The sequence below is a fragment of the Psittacula echo genome (assembly GCF_963264785.1).
Source record: "Psittacula echo genome assembly, chromosome: 3".
Lineage (NCBI taxonomy): Eukaryota > Metazoa > Chordata > Aves > Psittaciformes > Psittacidae > Psittacula > Psittacula echo.
The window spans coordinates 39,204,800-39,222,961 of NC_137736.1; the positions used below are offsets into that span (position 1 = coordinate 39,204,800).

An 18,162-nucleotide genomic window follows, 5' to 3' on the forward strand; every position below is an offset into this window, starting at 1 on the left:
ATCCAGAGGGACCTCGACACACTTGTGAGGTGGGCTGATGCCAGCCTTATGAAGTTTAACCATGCCAAGTGCAAGGTCCTCCACCTGGGTGGGAGCAATCCTGGGCACAGCTACAGGCTGGGTGGAGAAGAGATTCAGAGCAGCCCTGCAGAGACGGACTTGGGGATGTTGGTCGATGAGAAAATGAACATGAGCCGGCAGTGTGCACTCGCAGCTCAGAAAGCCAACCGCATCCTGGGCTGCATCAAGAGGAGCGTGATCAGCAGGTCGAAGGAGGTGGTCCTGCCCCTCTACTCTGCTCTTGTGAGACCTCACTTGGAGTATTGTGTACAGTTCTGGTGTCCTCAACATAAAAAGGACATGGAATTGTTGGAACAAGTCCAGAGGAGGGCCACGAGGATGATCAGGGGACTGGAGCACCTGCCGTATGAAGATAGGGTGAGAAAGTTGGGGCTGTTCAGCCTGGAGAAGAGAAGGCTGCATGAAGACCTCCTAGCAGCCTTCCGCTATCTGAAGGGGGCCTACAGGGATGCTGAGGATGGACTATTCATCAGGGACTGTAGTCACAGGACAAGGGACAATGGGTTAAAACCTAAACAGGGGAAGTTTAGATTTGATATAAGGGAGAAATTCTTTACTGTGAGGGTGGTGAGGCACTGGAATGGGTTGCCCAGGGAGATTGTGAATGCTCCATCCTTGGCGGTGTTCAAGGCCAGGTTGGATGAGGCCTTGGGTGTCATGGTTTAGTGTGAGGTGTCCCTGCCCATGGCAGGGGATTTGGAACTAGATGATCTTAAGGTCCTTTCCAACCCTAGCTATTCTATGATTCTATAAGGTCCCTCTGCCCCTAGTAAATGGAGATCAAATCTGTTATTGCATGTTCTGTGCAAAAATAACCATTTTCAGCTTTTTTCTCTTTGTTCATCTCTTCCCTTGGTGGCATGAACGGGTGTATACATGATAAGGAAAGATAAGTATTGTTGTGATTAAAAGTAGTACCTGCAGTTACTATTTTGGTGTAAACAACTATTTCGAGGGTTATGTATCTCCATCATACAGCTTAGAATGGACTTTTTACTGTGTGTAAAACTAAATTTTATATATTTTGATGCAAGGGTTGTGTACCTTTCAGTTACTGCTGCTTGCCTTGTATTAGTATTAAATATATTCATGTATAGATTGTCAGCCAGGAATCTGTTTCTTATTCATTTTATTTAATTTTAAGATTTAATCATGGTGTGGGATGTGATTCATAAATTTGTGCTAAGTCTTGCAGTAATTATGAGAGAAGGGTAACTTAAGCTTACGATGAGTTCTTAAATATGCTTCTGAGTAGGCACAATGTTTAGTTATAATAACTGTTTTGATATGATGCACTAGCAGCTTCTCAAACTTTACAGAGAAATAATCCTTTCTGCTGTGTAATAAACTTTTTTCCTATATTTGTTATTAAAAGAAAATAAAGGATATCATCTTCAATTTAAAGGCAAACTCAATGTGTTTTTGAAAAGTCATAAAAGTAATCTTAAACCTTAGGACTGGGACATCCACGCTCGCAAAGGCAAAAGAATTCATGGTCTGAAATGTCACATAATTTTAAAATTGCTGCTGTATTTTAAAACATAGTAGATTGGTATTTGTTACAGAATAGAACCAACAATTGGCTTGACAATGCATATGTGATTTCCTGTCAGGCAGTTGCATGCGTGCGTGGGCTGTAAAAGCCTGCACATAAGTGGGTGCGATAGCACACCATCCAAAACAAAGGGATTTCATATGTGCTATTAGTCAGTGTAGTAATATTATTCATATTGTCTTTTATAATACTTTTTTTTTTCAGCCATAACCAGAAAGAATACTTTTCTTCAATTAGGAAAGTCTAAGTATCTAATTTTTCTAATCCTGACCGTATTGTTGTTGTTCTAAGTGAAGTATTTGATAATTTATCCAGACTTGGGTTTCGTTACTACTGTTAATAATATCATGTGCTTTGATATTCCACTCTGTAGTAATCTGTAGCTGCAATTTCTTCTTATCTGCGTATCCTCATTCTTCCCAACCCCTTCCCCCATGGGAGACCTATGCAATGCATTCAAACTTCAAACCTGATTCAACTAATTAGCTAAGCATTCGAGCAGTTTGTTTCAAACTGTGTAACTAATGAATTCAAACTATTTTGTTAATTTGAGTCTTCTAGGAAGACAAATCTTTTAGGAAGGCAAGATTTTGAGGCCTTATAGAACTTTCATGATAAAACAATGAAACTGTAACCTTTTATAAGACCTATAAAAGCTAACTGATCTTGGATAGGTTCCTGGTTTGTTTAATAGGCTGTGAAATCTCATAGCATCAGTTGCAGAGGATGTATTAATTTGTCAGCTGTTCTCTCTTTGTATTTCCATTTTCAAAGTAATGATATGTATTTTTAAATGATTTGAAATAAAATTTTGAACTTCTACTCATATTCTTTGTTCTGGGGTGTAAATAAGTGAGTTAAAAATTTATTTTCATATGTTGGTAAAATATCATGTCCTGTATTTAACTACTTAGAAGAGGAGGCTTAACTTCTAAGCAAAACTAATTGTAGGCATATTTAAAAGCATGAGTACTGATGAGATGAATGATGTGTCTTGGTCTTTTTTTACTTAAGCTGTGCAATGTTTTGCTTTTTGTGTCTAAAACTTCAGTAGGATTGATTCACATAGTTCATATTAAGTCCATCTAAATAATAATGTCTTTTTTTTTCTTTAAATCAAGTGAACATTGATAGAGGATAGATACTGTTGAATTTGTCTACGTTACAGAAAACATTTGAAAGAAGATAGGCAATCATGTTTTGTAGCAAACTCATGCTATATGTAGCTGTAAAAGAAAACTTGAGATACATGGTTGTCATTTGTGCAAGTAATTGACTGTGTGCACAAATTCCATTAAATAGTTCCTGAGAAAATGCATTAATATTTATTTAGTGACTGCCTTTAATAAGAATTTGCAGTTTATTTTTAATGTTATTTTTAATCTCTATTCTTCCTTTTTGCTTCTTTGACTCCAAAGCAGAATAAATGGCATATCCCTGTATGGGGCTGATAGTAATACGGAAGTAAAAGATAACAGAAAATTCAAGAATGTATTAAGCAAGTACTTAATAAATGGGAAGAAATATTCAGCTATGGCACTTATTTCCTTAAACTTGAAAAAATAAACCAAAAAAAGCCTCTGCAAACATGGCATGTTTTCATACTTGTTCTTTAATTGTTATTATATTTTTTAATTTGCTGATTAGATAAATAGTTTAACAGGAAAAAATGGTTTCTGCCATCCTGAATGAAATTACATTTAACTTATTCTTTGTGGAAAAATAAGTAGTAAACAACAGGTACATGTTTTGTTATACAATCAAAGAAAATGGTGCTTTGGGCACCAAAGTAACAAAAAAGCCCCACATGTGCTGTGTAGCTGAATTGCTGTGATCATTGGTGACAGAAGTGTGCTGAAGTCTTTGCCTCCCATGTTCTTCAGTTCTCCATTTTCTTTTCCTCTCCCACCGGGAACCTGGGGAAACCCATTAAATTTCTGATGTTATTTGTGTTTTGTGGTTGGAATGTCAGAAGTCGAGGACATAATGTAGCTGAGACACCATCACTAAAAGGTACCCAGTTATGAAGTGAGATCTCTGTCTCATAGAGGGAAAGAGTTTTTTCCCTTTTGCTGTTGGGAAATGTGCCTAAACCGTGCAGCTCTTTAATACCACTGCTTTCAAATGTCAAATGCATGTATTCTGCTGGCATATCTTAAAGAATAAGGGCTGTCAATTTCTTTTAATATCATTTAAATTTGGAGAGAGCAGGGAGTTAGAAAACATTTGAGTTCTTGATATTTGCGTGCTTGTTTGCTGCATTCATCTGACCTAATAATATATTGGCATTTTACATCAGACAGTTGGGATTGCTTTTGAACATCAGGATGGCTCAAACTCATTAATCACTCATGTTCTTTTCTGTGCTTGTGCCTTTCTACTGTTTGATGGTCCCTGCCAACTGAAATGTCTGTTATTCCTGAATAAAAAACTGACATTATTGCTGCTACTAGAAAAAAGATGGCTGTTTTCCCAGCTAAAAGTCTTGTATATCATGTGAAATCATGTGCCTGTCATTGTTCAGTATTATATTATTTTGATTGCTGTGGAAGCCTGAGCTCCTGCTGCAAAGGATAAAGGCTCCTCAGTGTTGGGGAACTCTTCATTTGTGAATAGAAGTGGCAGAGCTTGCATGGGTCATCTTTTTCTCTCCATTCCAGTTCTGTCATCTCTGGATCTGTGCAAGGATTTTTTTTTGTGGGGAAGGAGGAGGGCAGGTCTTTATTTATTTATTTATTTATTTATTTTTAAATTACACCTTCTTTTTCCCTGCTACTAGGTTATTCCTTTGTCTTAAAGACCTGTAAAATGCCTCACACTCACATTGTTTCCTTTAGGCTAATCAATTCCACAAGCAGTATGTTTTGTTTCCTAAACTAGCAGTGCGAGTGTCCCTTAAATATTTTTGTAATTTACCCAAGCAGTGTTGTTAAAGAAATTTGTCAGTTAGATCCTAATGGTTTTGGATTCTTTTTCTTTGGAAACTGTTAGTGGTCCATGGCAGGGGGGTTGGTACTAGATGATCTTAAGATCCTTTCCAACCGTAACTATTCTTATGATTCTATGATTCTATATGCTGCATCTGTTAATACTGTTGAAGGGTTATTTAACTGTGCCTGTATTTCTAGAGCATTTGGGATACACTGATGGAAGACAAATCACTTGTTTCTATTTAGAAAATGTCTGAAATGCTATAGAGCAAAATAAAAAGGATGAAATGTTTTGATTCAGGTTCTTTTTTCTTTTCACAAACATTAAAGCAAAAAAAAAAAAATACAAACACCCAAACAAAACAACAAAACCAAAATAATTAGCGTTAATTTAAAAGAAATAAACAAATTGCATTTATATAGAGTGTTGGATGGCTTTTTTTTTTTTTTTTTTCATCATAGTTGGAACCTTAGTTTTTGATGATCAGCAGGTTTCTAATGTTGGTAAACAACATATTTAATGGCCATTTTCCAGTTTTGTGTTCTTTGGAAATATGCATTAGAGAATAAACAGTGGAATGGCAGTGGCAATAATGGTTCATGTAGATCACAAATATTTCACTTTATTAAGCATTATATTATATTATTATTTTACATTATATTATTATTGTAACCCTGTGTTTTCAATTTGTACCCATTGCCTTTTATACTGTCACTGAAAATAGCTGAGTTTGGCTCCATCTTGTTTATTCCCTCAAATCAGGTATTTATACATGTAGATAAGATCCTCCTGAGCCTTCTCCAGGCTGAACACTCACAATTGTCTCTCCCCTTATGGCAGGTTCTTCAGTCCCTTCATCCTTGTGGCTCTTTGCTGGCCAAAGTCTGCTCTTCGGAATTCCAGGGTTGTGATAATGGCTTTTTGCCTTGTTCCTTCCTTTCAGAATTCTGAATCATAGTCACTGCAGCTACTGTAAACCCATGGTCACAAGAGCTAAATCCTTGCTGTCAATATCAGCTGCAGAACCAGTTGTTGACTTGCAGAATCCATCTGCTCATCCTTAAGCTCTTTTTTCTCACCAACATGATTGAAGACCACCTGTGCCCCATTCCCTTATTGTTGCTCCCAAGGCCATGCAGTCATGTCTGATATGTTCCAGGTCAGCTGTTCCCCATCAGCTTCACTGGTACTTATCTGGAAGTGTGGCAGGGCAAAGGGTCAGAAAGTTGCATCAGTCTCTCAAAAGCATCCTCCATCAAAGCCATAGGCAAGCAGCAAACCTCCCTAGATGAAAGGTTAGGTTGGTAAATGGTGTTCTTTGTTGCCTGTAGCAGTTACTCATGACTATCACTTGCAGGTTCCTGATGTTGCTTCACAGCTCATGCTCAGCCAGCACAGGTGCTTTACCATCCAATCTTTTATCATGTTATAAACACTCTGAAGCTTCTAAATTTCTCAGTTATTAATATATGCATTTGCTATTGGCTGGGTGTATTAATTTCTCTTACTATAATACCACAGTAGCCGAGGAGACCTGCCTTTGTTGGATTGCTAGCTGGATGAAGCAGGGAGGAGCTTCTTTTGCAGTGGCATTTTGAGGTCTGAGACATTCATTTGTACACAGATGTTCTGTAGCAATGGCGGTTCTTTATATTCTAGGTTGTTTGCTTTGAGTAGTATCACCTATTGCATTTGGTAAGTAGTTCACGATGTACTACAGTTGTTCTCAAGCACAATTTCTGTTTTGTTACTGTGCAAATCAGAGCAGGAATGAAGATTTGGCATATGCCCAAATCTCAAGTAAGCATTTAGGATGGAGATAGCTGAGGTGTTTACCCCACACCAAAAAATTGGAAAGTTGACTGAGCTCAATAATACAGACATTCAGTTGCTTTCATATAACTGGAGAGCTATGTCTTTTATTAACATTCGTACAGCTTTCTTCCACCCCTGCCTCAATTCTGTTGTCTGAAGTTAACCTAATGTATGCCTGCAGAGTAGTGAGAATTGTTGTTTGTCACAGTAATGTAATGAGTTAGAAGTTGGTGAACTCTGTGTTATTGACCCTGTTTGTCTTCAAACGGCTTGATGAAGGTAGAAAAAGAAAAAGTGCTCTGACATCTGGCGTGAGCATGTACAAATGTACATTTCATACATATAGGTGTATCTTTCACAGCCATCTGTCCTGCTGATGTCCTGTTGCTGAGATTTTTGCTGAATAAAAGCAGAAAGCAGGAAGTTAGCTAAAAGAATTGCTATGCTAAAAGGTGAAACTGGCTACGGCCCTTGCCCCACTCCCAGCCAAGTTCCAATAGGATTCACATGTCCTACAAACAACCCAAAAATTGCAGAGCTGGATTATTGTTTTAAATAACAGTTAGCTATGAAATTGAAATCCAAATGTGAATATTTACAAATAAGAAACATAGCTATGGATTTTGTTGGAGCCTTTCTTTATTTAATAAAATTCCTCTGAAAGCAGTATCTAAGAATGTTGTATATGGAGAGAGAAGTGTGAAAGAGGAAAGAAAAGTTACTTTCTCTTGTAAAACCAGTGACTTTTAAAACATTTCTGTTTTCCTTGATTATTATTATATACTATATCAAAGCAGAAACTAATTGCATCATATAAATAAGTCTGTAAGGTCTCTTGATATCTTTTACTATTAATCTAAATTTACATTAAATAGGAAATTATCATTCAATATGTAATTTAAATAATAGAAAACATATTCTTTTCTTCTGTGCAATGTGTATTTTCAATATGCGTAATTCTTAATATACCAAAGCAAGACGAATATCAGCATGCTGTTTGAATTGTTAAAATACATTTTTCTTTCTATTTTGACAACTTAGACTAAACAGTTCATGAATATTAATGTTAGTTAATAAGTTAATGTGTAGTAAAAAACCAGCTGTGTAGTAACATAGGACAAAGCTCAGTTGAATTATCTGTCAGTTGCAGTGAGTTAAGAACATAAATGCAAATAGCTAACAGGGATCCATTGTTGGCAATAATTTGCACGTTGATTGCACCCTGAGAAACTGAGGGGATGTATGAAAAAAGGTTATAAGGTGGATTGTCGCACATTAATATGGCTATGGCCATAATAATGTATTCACACTAGTGAACACTGGAGCATGTACATTAATTTCTATTACATTCTAGCAATTGCAGTCAATATCTCATTGTTTGTAAGTTGAATCTATTAATTTCAAAATATTTATTTTGATATTTCAGTAAAGTCTTATAGAATGTTAAATCAAAGTAGGAATTACTTTTCAAGAAAACTTCCCCTATCAAAAGTTATAGGATATATTTAGCAAGTTAGCTGTCTCCTCATAAATGTCAGCTGTAATTTTAATTCTTTTTTCTTTTCAGAGAGTCAGAGGTTATTTAGGTTATTTATTTAATGAAATCTCTGCTAGCTCTTGAACTTTCAGATTAATAATACATTCATGCTCATAGTAAAACTATGAAGTGGACATGCTTTAATAGTCTTCACTATATTTGCATGTGCAGTCCTATCTGTGTATTCTCCTACTGAACCAGAATAGAATTGTGCAGAACTGTCTGGACACCTTAATTCTGTCTCTTAAATTCTTGTGCTGAAATATCTCAATTACCAAAGCTAAATAGAAACTATTGGTTTTGTATTTTATTTTGAACAGGTTCAAAATTCAAGTTGCTGCAACAGCAGAGAATTGCCTTCTTACTTTATATCCGTATTTTGCAATTAACTGCTCTGATGAACAAATTATCTTGAGAAGCGGTAAGCAGTTAACACTCTACTTCTTAAACTTATATCATGCCCAGTGATATTAGCAATGTTTTTAGTATAATAGGGATGTTATCATTAACATAGTATTTTTCATCATTAATTACAAGGGGATAATACAATTAAACTTTTAAAGCAGTTTAATAGCTTCTGTTTTATTGTTGAAAATGAGGAAAACATAGGTAATGTTTATTGAAAAATATTGGGCAAACCTAAATCCGACAGAATGTTTTATGAAGTTTTTAAAGTATGAGTAGAGAAAGCAGCCCAATGATGAATAAATTAATATAATTAAAATGGCATTGATAGTGATCCTCAGTTATTCCTAGGACAACAGTTGGATATGTATTGAAGAAAGCAGAATAGAAGGCCACACAACGTTATGATAAAAAGTGATTGTTATTTGCCTGTTGGGAATAGTTTTCAGGTTTTTTTAATGACTGTCCTTGAAGGCTGGAGAGTAAAGTCATATTTTTATGCCCAATAAAAGCTTGTGATCAGAGATTAAAAATATTTTAAGTGTGTTACTTAGGCTATCTAAGAGTAAAGAGAGTTTGTACTTTGAAGGTGAAAAAGGGGTTAGCAAGAAGACAGGTAATGATATACATATATATTTTTTTTCATATATAATATAGGTATAGGTAATATATCATTCATGGATTATAGTACAATTAAATGAAGATAGGAAGGGAGAAAATGTTATCTCTCATGAATGTGTGTGTTTGTTTGTTTTTTCTGTGATCAATAGCTCATTTTTGCAGCTTGTCTTTTGAAGATGCTTTATAGGTTTCCCTTGAGCATTAAACCAAAAATGAAGTAATGACTTTAGAAGAACTGATCTCCCATTACTAATGGATATTTCTGTCCTGTATTGATTGCCTATTGGTTTGGTCCCACTATCAGTTTTGAAGCAAGTCGCTTCCACTAAATTGCTTGAGTCTATTTTGTGGGTTTTGTATAGATTATTTAATGTGACCAAACCATACCTGTACAACACAGTGGCTTGGAAAGCTATTCAGGGAGGCTTTGCTTCCACATATCTGGCAGATTGCTCTTGTGTTATTTGCTCCGAATCGTGCTAATAACAGTGCCAGTAATCAGAAATTAAAGAAAATCATACAGAGCTCTTCCTTCTGTTACTGGTGCATTTACTTCTCTAAAAATTACACTGGGTTCCTCTTCTACTCTTTTTTTCTGGACACTGACATCAGAGATAGCTAGAATAGGGTCCTCTAATCATTTCAAAGGCTGACATATGTTCTGACAGACCTGATGGATTGATAAAGCATACATTTGAGTTTGCAAAATATGTGTTGTTGAGTCTGAAAGAGCTTGATAATAGTATGCGGAGACTCATTACAGAGCTGTGACCAAAAATTCCTTAAGAATGTTTTGTTCATGACTTAGAATTCTTGAATTAGGTCTTTTCTGATAGGTGTTTTTCAGCAAGTGTGGAGACCCAGGCTGTAAAATATACAGTTAATAGAAAAAAACTATGAAAGTTGTTTTTTTCTTTTTGTATCAGGTCTAATGACCAATATAAGGTTTTCATCATGAGTCAAATGAGAGCTGTTACTTGTTAAACTGAAGAACAAAGTAGAAAAATATGGAAGCAGATATCTGTTTATAAACTATTAGAGCACAGAGACAATAAAATATGTTTGCTCAAATGCAGCTTGTAATCTTGTTTTATAGACAGCAAAGGCCACAGTAGTGAAGTTGTTCTGCTTCCATTTCTTACTTCACAATCACCTGCCCGTAGTATTTCCTCAAGTACCTTTTGTGCAACCACTGACACAAGCTATGAAGATTCCAAATCAGGTAGAGTGCAACTGTTCCTTTTAAACACTTTGAGATGTTGCAACTGTTTTTCAGCTTATTGTTTTAAAAAGGCATTTTTCACATCTGTAAACAATGCTTTTGTATGTATAATCAATGAATACTGGAAAGGCTATTCTCTCCTGTGACACCATGGGAAACCTGGCCTAGCATATAGATGCAAGTAAAGACTGTCCTTCCTGTTAGCAGATTATGTTTATGGGAAACCAGTCAGACCACTAAAAAACAAAACCAAAAAACCCTCCAAGAAGCCCCTAAAACCAAAAAACCCAAACAATATCAAGGTCCTATTTGCAATAACATGTCCACAGAGAAGCCAGCAGAACAATTAATACTACACAAACCTAAGGCATTTGTTGCAAAGAAAGGCATTGTTTCTGTAGGTATGAACTAACCAACTGTCCTGGGTTCAGCAGTAGCAGTCAGTTTTTCTTCTTCTTAGTAGCTGGTGCAGCACTGTGGTTTTGACTTTCGGCCTGGGAACAGCGCTGATAACGCTGATGTTTTTAGTTGTTGCTAAGTCATGTTTACTCTGACCAAGCACTTTCTGAGCCTCATGCTCTGCCAGGGAGGAGGGGAAGCTGGGAGGAAGCAGAGACAGGACACCTGACCCAAACGAGCCAAAGAGGTATTCCATACCACAGCAGGTCATGCCGAGTATATAAACTGGAGGCAGTTACCCAGAAGGGTTAGATCACTGCTCGGGTCGGGCTGGGTATCGGTCGGCAGGTGGTGAGCGGTTGTATTCTCTTCCCTTGTTATTTCCCTTATCATTATTATTATTGGTGGTAGAAGTAGCAGTTTGTGTTATACCTTAGTTACTGGATTGTTCTTATCTCAACCCGTGGGAGTTACATTCTTTTGATTCTCGTCCCCATGCCTCCAGGAGCGGGGGTGGGGGGGGGAAGAGGGGAAGTGAGACAGAAACTGCATGGTTCTGATTTACATCTGGGCTTAAACCATGACAGTTTTTTTTCGCTACAAGTACAGCAGCTACCCAAAAGTTTTTTTTCGCTACAAGTACAGCAGCTACCCAAACCCTGACAACAGATACCGCAGCTGCACCAGCCCCTGCAACAAGTACAGCGGCTACTCAAACTCCGACCGCAGCAGACAGTGCAGCTACTCCAGCTCCAAGCACAGCAGCTACACCAACCCCAGTGACAAGTACAGCAGCTACACAAACTCCAACTGCAGCAGACAGTGCAGCTACTCCAGCTCCAAGCACAGCAGCTACACCAGCCCCATGTTGGGCGCCAAAAAGAACTGTCATGGTTTAAGCCCAGCCGTAAATCAGAACCACGCAGTCTCTGTCTCACTTCCCCCTTTCCCCTCCCCCCCCCCCCCGGAGGGACTGGGAGGAGAAACGAAAGAATGTAACTCCCACAGGTTAAGATAAGAGCAGTCCAGTAACTAAGGTATAACACAAATCACTGCTGCTACAACCAATAATAATAATGATAAGGGAAATAACAAGGAAAAGAGAATACAACCGCTCACCACCTGCTGACCGACACCCAGCCCGACCGAGCAGTGATCTAACCCTTCCAGGTGACAGACCCCAGTTTATATACTGGGCATGACGTTCTGTGTTATGGAATACCTCTTTGGCTAGTTTGCGTTAGGTGTCCTGTCTCTGCTTCCTCCCAGCTTCCCCTCCTCCCTGGCAGAGCATGAGACTCAGAAAGTCCTTGGTCAGAGTAAACATGACTTAGCAACAACTAAAAACATCAGTGTTATCAGCGCTGTCCCCAGGCCGAAAGTCAAAACCACAGCACTGCACCAGCTAAGAAGGAGAAAAATGACTGCTACTGCTGAACCCAGGACACCAACCATATACATCTGTAAATCTAGATTCAACTACTAGGTTGGAAAAGACAGTTAAGATCATCAAGTCCAGCCTTTACCCCAGGACTGCCATATTACTAACGGCCTCATCTACATAGTTTTTGAACACTTCCAGGATGGTGACTCCACCACTTCCCTGGGCAGCCTGTTCCAATGTCTGATCACCCCTTTGGTGAAGAAATTTTTCCATATATCCAACCTAAACCTCTCCTGCTGCAGCTTGAGGCTGTTATCTCTTGGCCTATCACTTGTTACCTGAGAGAAGAGAGCAACACCCACCTCATGCAACCTCTGTTCAGGTAGTTGTAGAGAGCGGTAAGGTCCCTCCTGAGCCTTCTCCAGACTAAACAGCCCCAGTTCCCTCAGCCATTCCTCATAAGACTTATTCTCCAGACCCTTCACCAGCTTTTCCATCCTTCTCTGGACCCGCTTCAGCAACTCAATATCTCTCTTATAGTGAGGGGCCCCGAAATATGCTGTATTCTGCAAATGTCTAGTTGTATGCTCTGGTTAGACTTCCACATTTATAATGCATTTATGGAGTACTGTATAAATCTAACCATTGTCAGTGGGGCCTCAGTTAAGGTGCTGTTCCATAGGAACTAAGAGTAATAGATCCTCTGTAAGGTTGTCAGATGACTAGTATCTGAGTCTGTTGACATCTCTCTTCTTTCAGCTGCTACTTTTCTAACTAGGAAGTTAGAACAGCTGAAGTTGCTGCTGTTTCATTCACTGTTAGTATTCTACTCTTGCAGATCTGCTAATGTTTATGTGTCATTCTCTAAGATAAATTTACCAAGAAAATACGTGGTTTACCAAGACAAATAGGGGTAGTAAAACAGATTAAATAGTAGCTCTTTACCAACATGATTAATTTTTAGTGGAATGATATAATAAGAGTTCAAAAGAGCAACTCAGTTTCAGATCTGAAAAGGCAATAACCTCTGGCAAAGGTGACAGTGACAAGATGGGGCAAGTAATCTTGTGAGCCCACAGAACTGCACAAACTGAGGTCTGCATGGTGATCTTATAAAGTCTCTTTAGAATCATAGAATAGTTAGGGTTGGAAAGGACCTTAAGATCATCTAGTTCCAAACCCCCTGCCATGGGCAGGGACACCTCACACTAAACCATGTCACCCAAGTCTCCGTCCAACCTGGCCTTGAACACTGCCAGGGATGGAGCATTCACAACTTCCTTGGGCAACCCATTCCAGTACCTCACCACTCTTACAGTAAAGAACTTCCTGCTTCTATCCAATCTAAACTTCCCCTGTTTAATTTTTAACCCGTTACCCCTTGTCCTATCACTGCAGTCCCTAATGAAGAGTCCCTCCCCAGCATCCTTATAGGCATCCTTTATTCATATTACATAGTTTTTCTTCTTAAATTCTAGCAAGATACTTTTTTATTCATTATCTAAGGTATTAGTTTTATTTTTTCATCACTTAATGAAATATTTAAACTGCAACATTGGTGTTAAATCACACCTTCGAGTTTGGAATCATCTAAGGTTTTTGTGATACGAGGAGAATGATTGTATTTTCAGTTATTTTTTATACAATACTGTTGTTGTTGATGTTGTTAATAACTACTAGTAAAAATATATAATCTAAGTTTTGACCAGGTCAGAATTTTGGAGAAAGGAGGTTGAATAGAGGGGAGAAAAGTCTGAAGGCTTATAGATTTGGGATGTAGGTTTAGCTTTACTTATACGTTACCTGATAAACTGAACACAAGCCAATTACTGAGCTATGCAATGTGACTGTGAGGGAGAGGAGGGGAACTAGTGTGGACTAGCTGGAAAAGCTATACCTACTGGAACTGTATGCATAAGACTGTTTTTTTGAGATTGCTGTGGTTTCGTAAGCCGTGCCTGAATCTATTTTTGTTGATTGGGTAATATTTTTTTTCTTTAAGTGAAATTAGAGTCTAAGAATATAATTTGTTCTATTTCCAAGACATGTACATGTTACATAAGTTGTTTGCTCTTGAAAAAATTGATCAGTATTTGTCTGACTATTTTTTACTTTCTGAAAGCAATTATGGTTTTAAAAATAATAATTGTTCTTGTACTAGACAAAAACAGGTAAATAAAGAATCTTTCTGTATGTTTTCTTTTTAATTTTTCTGAATCATTCAGAATCTGATTCTTCTGAAAGTGAGAGTGATGAAACGATGACTGAAGAGAGTAGTGAAACTGGCAGTCAAAGAGAAGAAAGAGAAAATAGATTTTCATTTTTTCCCAGTGAAGATCAAGAGGAGTACATCTTCTTTCAGAAAACCCTAACTGCTGTTAAGAATTGGTTTACTCTCTTTGGTTGGTCTAAGGGACAAAATCCTATTTCAATACCATATTCACTGAGACGGTAATTCATATCTGCTTAGAGCTAACTTATGCCTGCCTGATAAAATGTTAACATATATACTAAAGTGGTTTGGATGTGATCTGAGGAATATAAATGCACTCTAATGCACAGTTGTATATTAAAATTGCAGCATCTATGTGCTGTTTATATGAAAATGTTATTCAGGTGTTATTTTTCATTTTCTAAAATTTATTTTGAACTATGATGCTTTGGTATATCATAATGCAGAGTATGTTAAATATGCAGTTCAAACTATGTGTCACCCTCTTAGCTGAAATTGATTCTTCTCCCAGAATTAACACAGTTCTAGCAATTTTCCCATCTTTGGTGGCATAGAGAAGTGTCTTAACAATATGTCTTCCCCCTCCCTCTCCCCTTCTACTTTAAAGATCAAGAAACAGATGGGAAAGCAAATTTCATAATCAATATTCTTGCAAACACCCTGGAAAAATATCAGTCTTAGTGGCATCACTTAGTTGATCTTATCTAGCTTGCTACTAAATAATAAAGAAGCCAGTCTTCTAGGACAGAAACACATAGACATTTATAAATATGATAGAAATCAAAGTTATGTTTGGCAGAAAGCAGTGACAAACACATTTATTTATTAAATATTTCACATATATTTATTAAATATTTCATGCAGTGCAAAATTCTTACATTATTATAAAAGTTCTGTAAAAAGAAAAAAGTGATATACTTTTCAGCCTTCTTGGTGCTGTTTTTACTTCATGGTTCATTAAATTTACCATCATGATATAGCGTTAGCTTGTTTTGTGCATTTTTCTCTCTTAGTGATGTGTGCAAAGTCCAGACAATGCCTTCACAAGACAAGGTTTTTAAACAAAACCGTGAGAAAGATACTAAGACTCTTTATGACATGCTATTCCATTTGAGTGGACAAATGTTACCAGACGTTACATCGAGCCAAGCATTGGTCCTTGATCCAACTGAACGAATGTTACAGCTCCACTGCCAGCACTCTATATTGCTTGCTTTCCTTAAGTAAGTAGATGTATGATAAAATATGCATGCATATTTCCACTTTTTTATTCGCATAGTTCAGACATAATTCCAACTGAAAAATATATCATAGGTTTAGGGTTTCCTTTATACTTTTGTGATCTAAAATTTGTGTCTTATAAATTTTTTAACCAAGGTTCTTATTTATCAAATTTACTAAAAATTTCACCAATTTTTTTTCTCCAAGGTTATCCTCTGCAGTTTACACTAATTGAGGTGTCCTGTGATAGGGCTATATGTAACACAGGATCTAACAGGAACTCTGCTTCCTTAATTACAAAACAAGATGACTCTTAACCTGAGTCTTTAGACAGACTCAGTAGATAGTCATATCAGGTTTGTCATTAATGATCACCATTCCACTGATGCTCTTTGTCCTGTAGTTACTGGCTTTAACAAAAAATTTGTACACTTATCTTGTCATCTGTTAGTCTTTGAAATTAATAATATGCCAAGAAATGGAAGCACTACTCCTGTTGCTCAATGGATGTAGCTATTAGCTACCTTCATTGATAATCTTACCTTGTCACATAATATGGAACAGCTGTCAGAGATAGTACAAATTAAAAAAAGTTAATAAACTCTTCTTCATCCTTCTTTGCTGTTGTTGCTGTGAAACAGAGAAGAGGTAAAAGGAGCCTAAGAAAGCTGGTTAATATTCACAGATCACCTCATCCAAGCTCAGGACAATGAGTGCCAACAAAGAGCAGTCAGACAAGAAATCCAGGAGGCTGCATGGATGAACACAAACCATTCTGTCATTCTATGTCATTACATTAGACTTTCTCCGAAGTTAATTTTCATAGAATCACAGAAAGGTTGGGGTTGGAAGGGACCTTAAAGATCTTCTAGTTCCAATCCCCTTGCCATGGATAGGGACGTCTACTAGACCAGGTTGGTCAGAGGCCCATCCAACCTGACCTTGAACACATCCAGGAACACAGCAGCCATAACTCCTCTGGGCAACCTGTGCCAGTGCCTTACCATCCTCAGAGTAAAAAAATGTTTTCCTAATGGCTAATCTAAATATCCCCACGTTGTGTTAAATATTTACATTAATAAAGAGAAGTTTTTTAAGATGATGTTCCACAATAGCAAAATGCAGCCAATTTTGAAAACATTCAGTTATATAGAATACATCTTTTCTGATGATGAAGATTGTAGATTATTCTATTGTAGATACTATTCTCATGTATCCACCAAGTAAAAACACTGAAAGAAAGATAGGATACCTGAAAAGATGAGCATTGTATAGCTTCCTTCTTTTATAATTTTGGAAGAACTGAAGTTTTAAAGGGACTTCATGGGACAGAGTGCATGCTTTAATGGAGAACGGGAATTTCAAACATGGTGAGTTTTAGAACCAGGCTATTGATGCTATTTTGGAACCTTGATTAAAATATTTGTGTCTTAAAAAGCCCTACTGGTAACTGTATGAAACATGAAATTTCAATAAATTGAAATGAAATGAATTGAATAAATGAAATGAATTGAAATGAAAAGATAATGTCACTGTGTAAAATATGGAGTAAAAAAAAATTTCTCTTACCAGAATTCTGTGGGAAGAGAAACTAGTTGTCATGATCCTAGTTTCAAAATGTGATGATTTTTATGTACAAAGTATATTGAATTTAGACTGTATGGTACCAGAAAAATATGATCAGTTCATTTGAGTGAGAGACTGGTTACATAACAAGAAAAGTTCATTTGATTATTATTCACATTAGCCATGTTAAAATCACAGAGAACAATGTAAATCTAGGTGCGGTAGGGTAATCTTTCTGACCTGAAAGTCAGGAAACTTTTCTGCTCCTCTGAAAAAAATAAACTTAAGAGTTCTTCATTATTTTCCCCCTTTTCCAGCAACATTTGTTTAAACTGTGTCATTTGAAATAAAGAATAGTCTTTCTTCATGTGGAAGTTAGCTTTTTTTGGTATTCAGTCTAATGAAGTTGCCTTTCATTACTTTTCCTACTGAATTTATTAGTCACTTTAGAAGAGATGGTAAATCAGTTTAACAATTGACAGTGTTTTGAAATCCCTTTGCTCACACTCATGAGACTTCCGACATCAGACCTGCAGACAGATGAAGCATTGTCAAATTTTAATTCTGCTAATGTTGTGTAACACTCATCTTTTGACTTTCACATGGAAATACGTATTACCTGTTTTTGATGTTTTGTGCTGTAATCAATCATTTATGGAGAACCAATTCTTGTAAAGAAACTGGTCTGTCAAAAGTTGGTTGGTTGTAGGCACATGAATTTCATAAATAGAAGATATCTAAAGCAATTAGTAGCACTGGATCATTAGTCCAAAGTGCACTTAAATGGAACTCAGAAGAGCTTGTACACAGGCTGAGCAAGTCAAAAAACTTCGACAGCTCTTAAAAAGAATTATTTTGCTGACCTATTAACTTTTCCTGCTTTATGATTTCAGACGCCACGGAGCATATCTTCCGCATGTTATGCCAGAATTTCTGCTTGAACCTGATGATTATAAGAAGTGGATTAAAGTACAGCAAACTGTACTTAAGGTAGGTTTGTTTTGTGTGGTTTTTGTTGTTGTTGGTTTTTTTTTGTGTTTGTTAGTTTTGTTCCATTTTTTGTTCTTTATTTTTTAACACGGACCATGTGCTAAGTGTCAGTCTTTCAAAGATTAATGGGAGTCCTCTGAGAACCATGAATATTCCTACTGTGGTGACTGTTTTGGGTTGCACACATCTAAGCATGTGCATG

At 36.9% G+C, this 18,162-nt stretch overlaps 1 protein-coding gene across 1 annotated transcript in view; it reads left to right on the plus strand.

Moving 5' to 3' along the window:
• Positions 1-18,162, plus strand: part of CFAP47 (cilia and flagella associated protein 47) — a gene marked incomplete at both ends in the record, with an annotated part of 327,280 nt that overhangs the window by 59,438 nt on the left and 249,680 nt on the right. The window contains 4 exons of the mRNA XM_080613518.1: positions 8,240-8,340; positions 14,176-14,401; positions 15,197-15,406; positions 17,864-18,008. Of these exons, the coding sequence (XP_080469644.1) occupies positions 8,240-8,340; positions 14,176-14,401; positions 15,197-15,406; positions 17,864-18,008 (682 nt within the window). The remainder of the gene's footprint in view (positions 1-8,239; positions 8,341-14,175; positions 14,402-15,196; positions 15,407-17,863; positions 18,009-18,162) is intronic.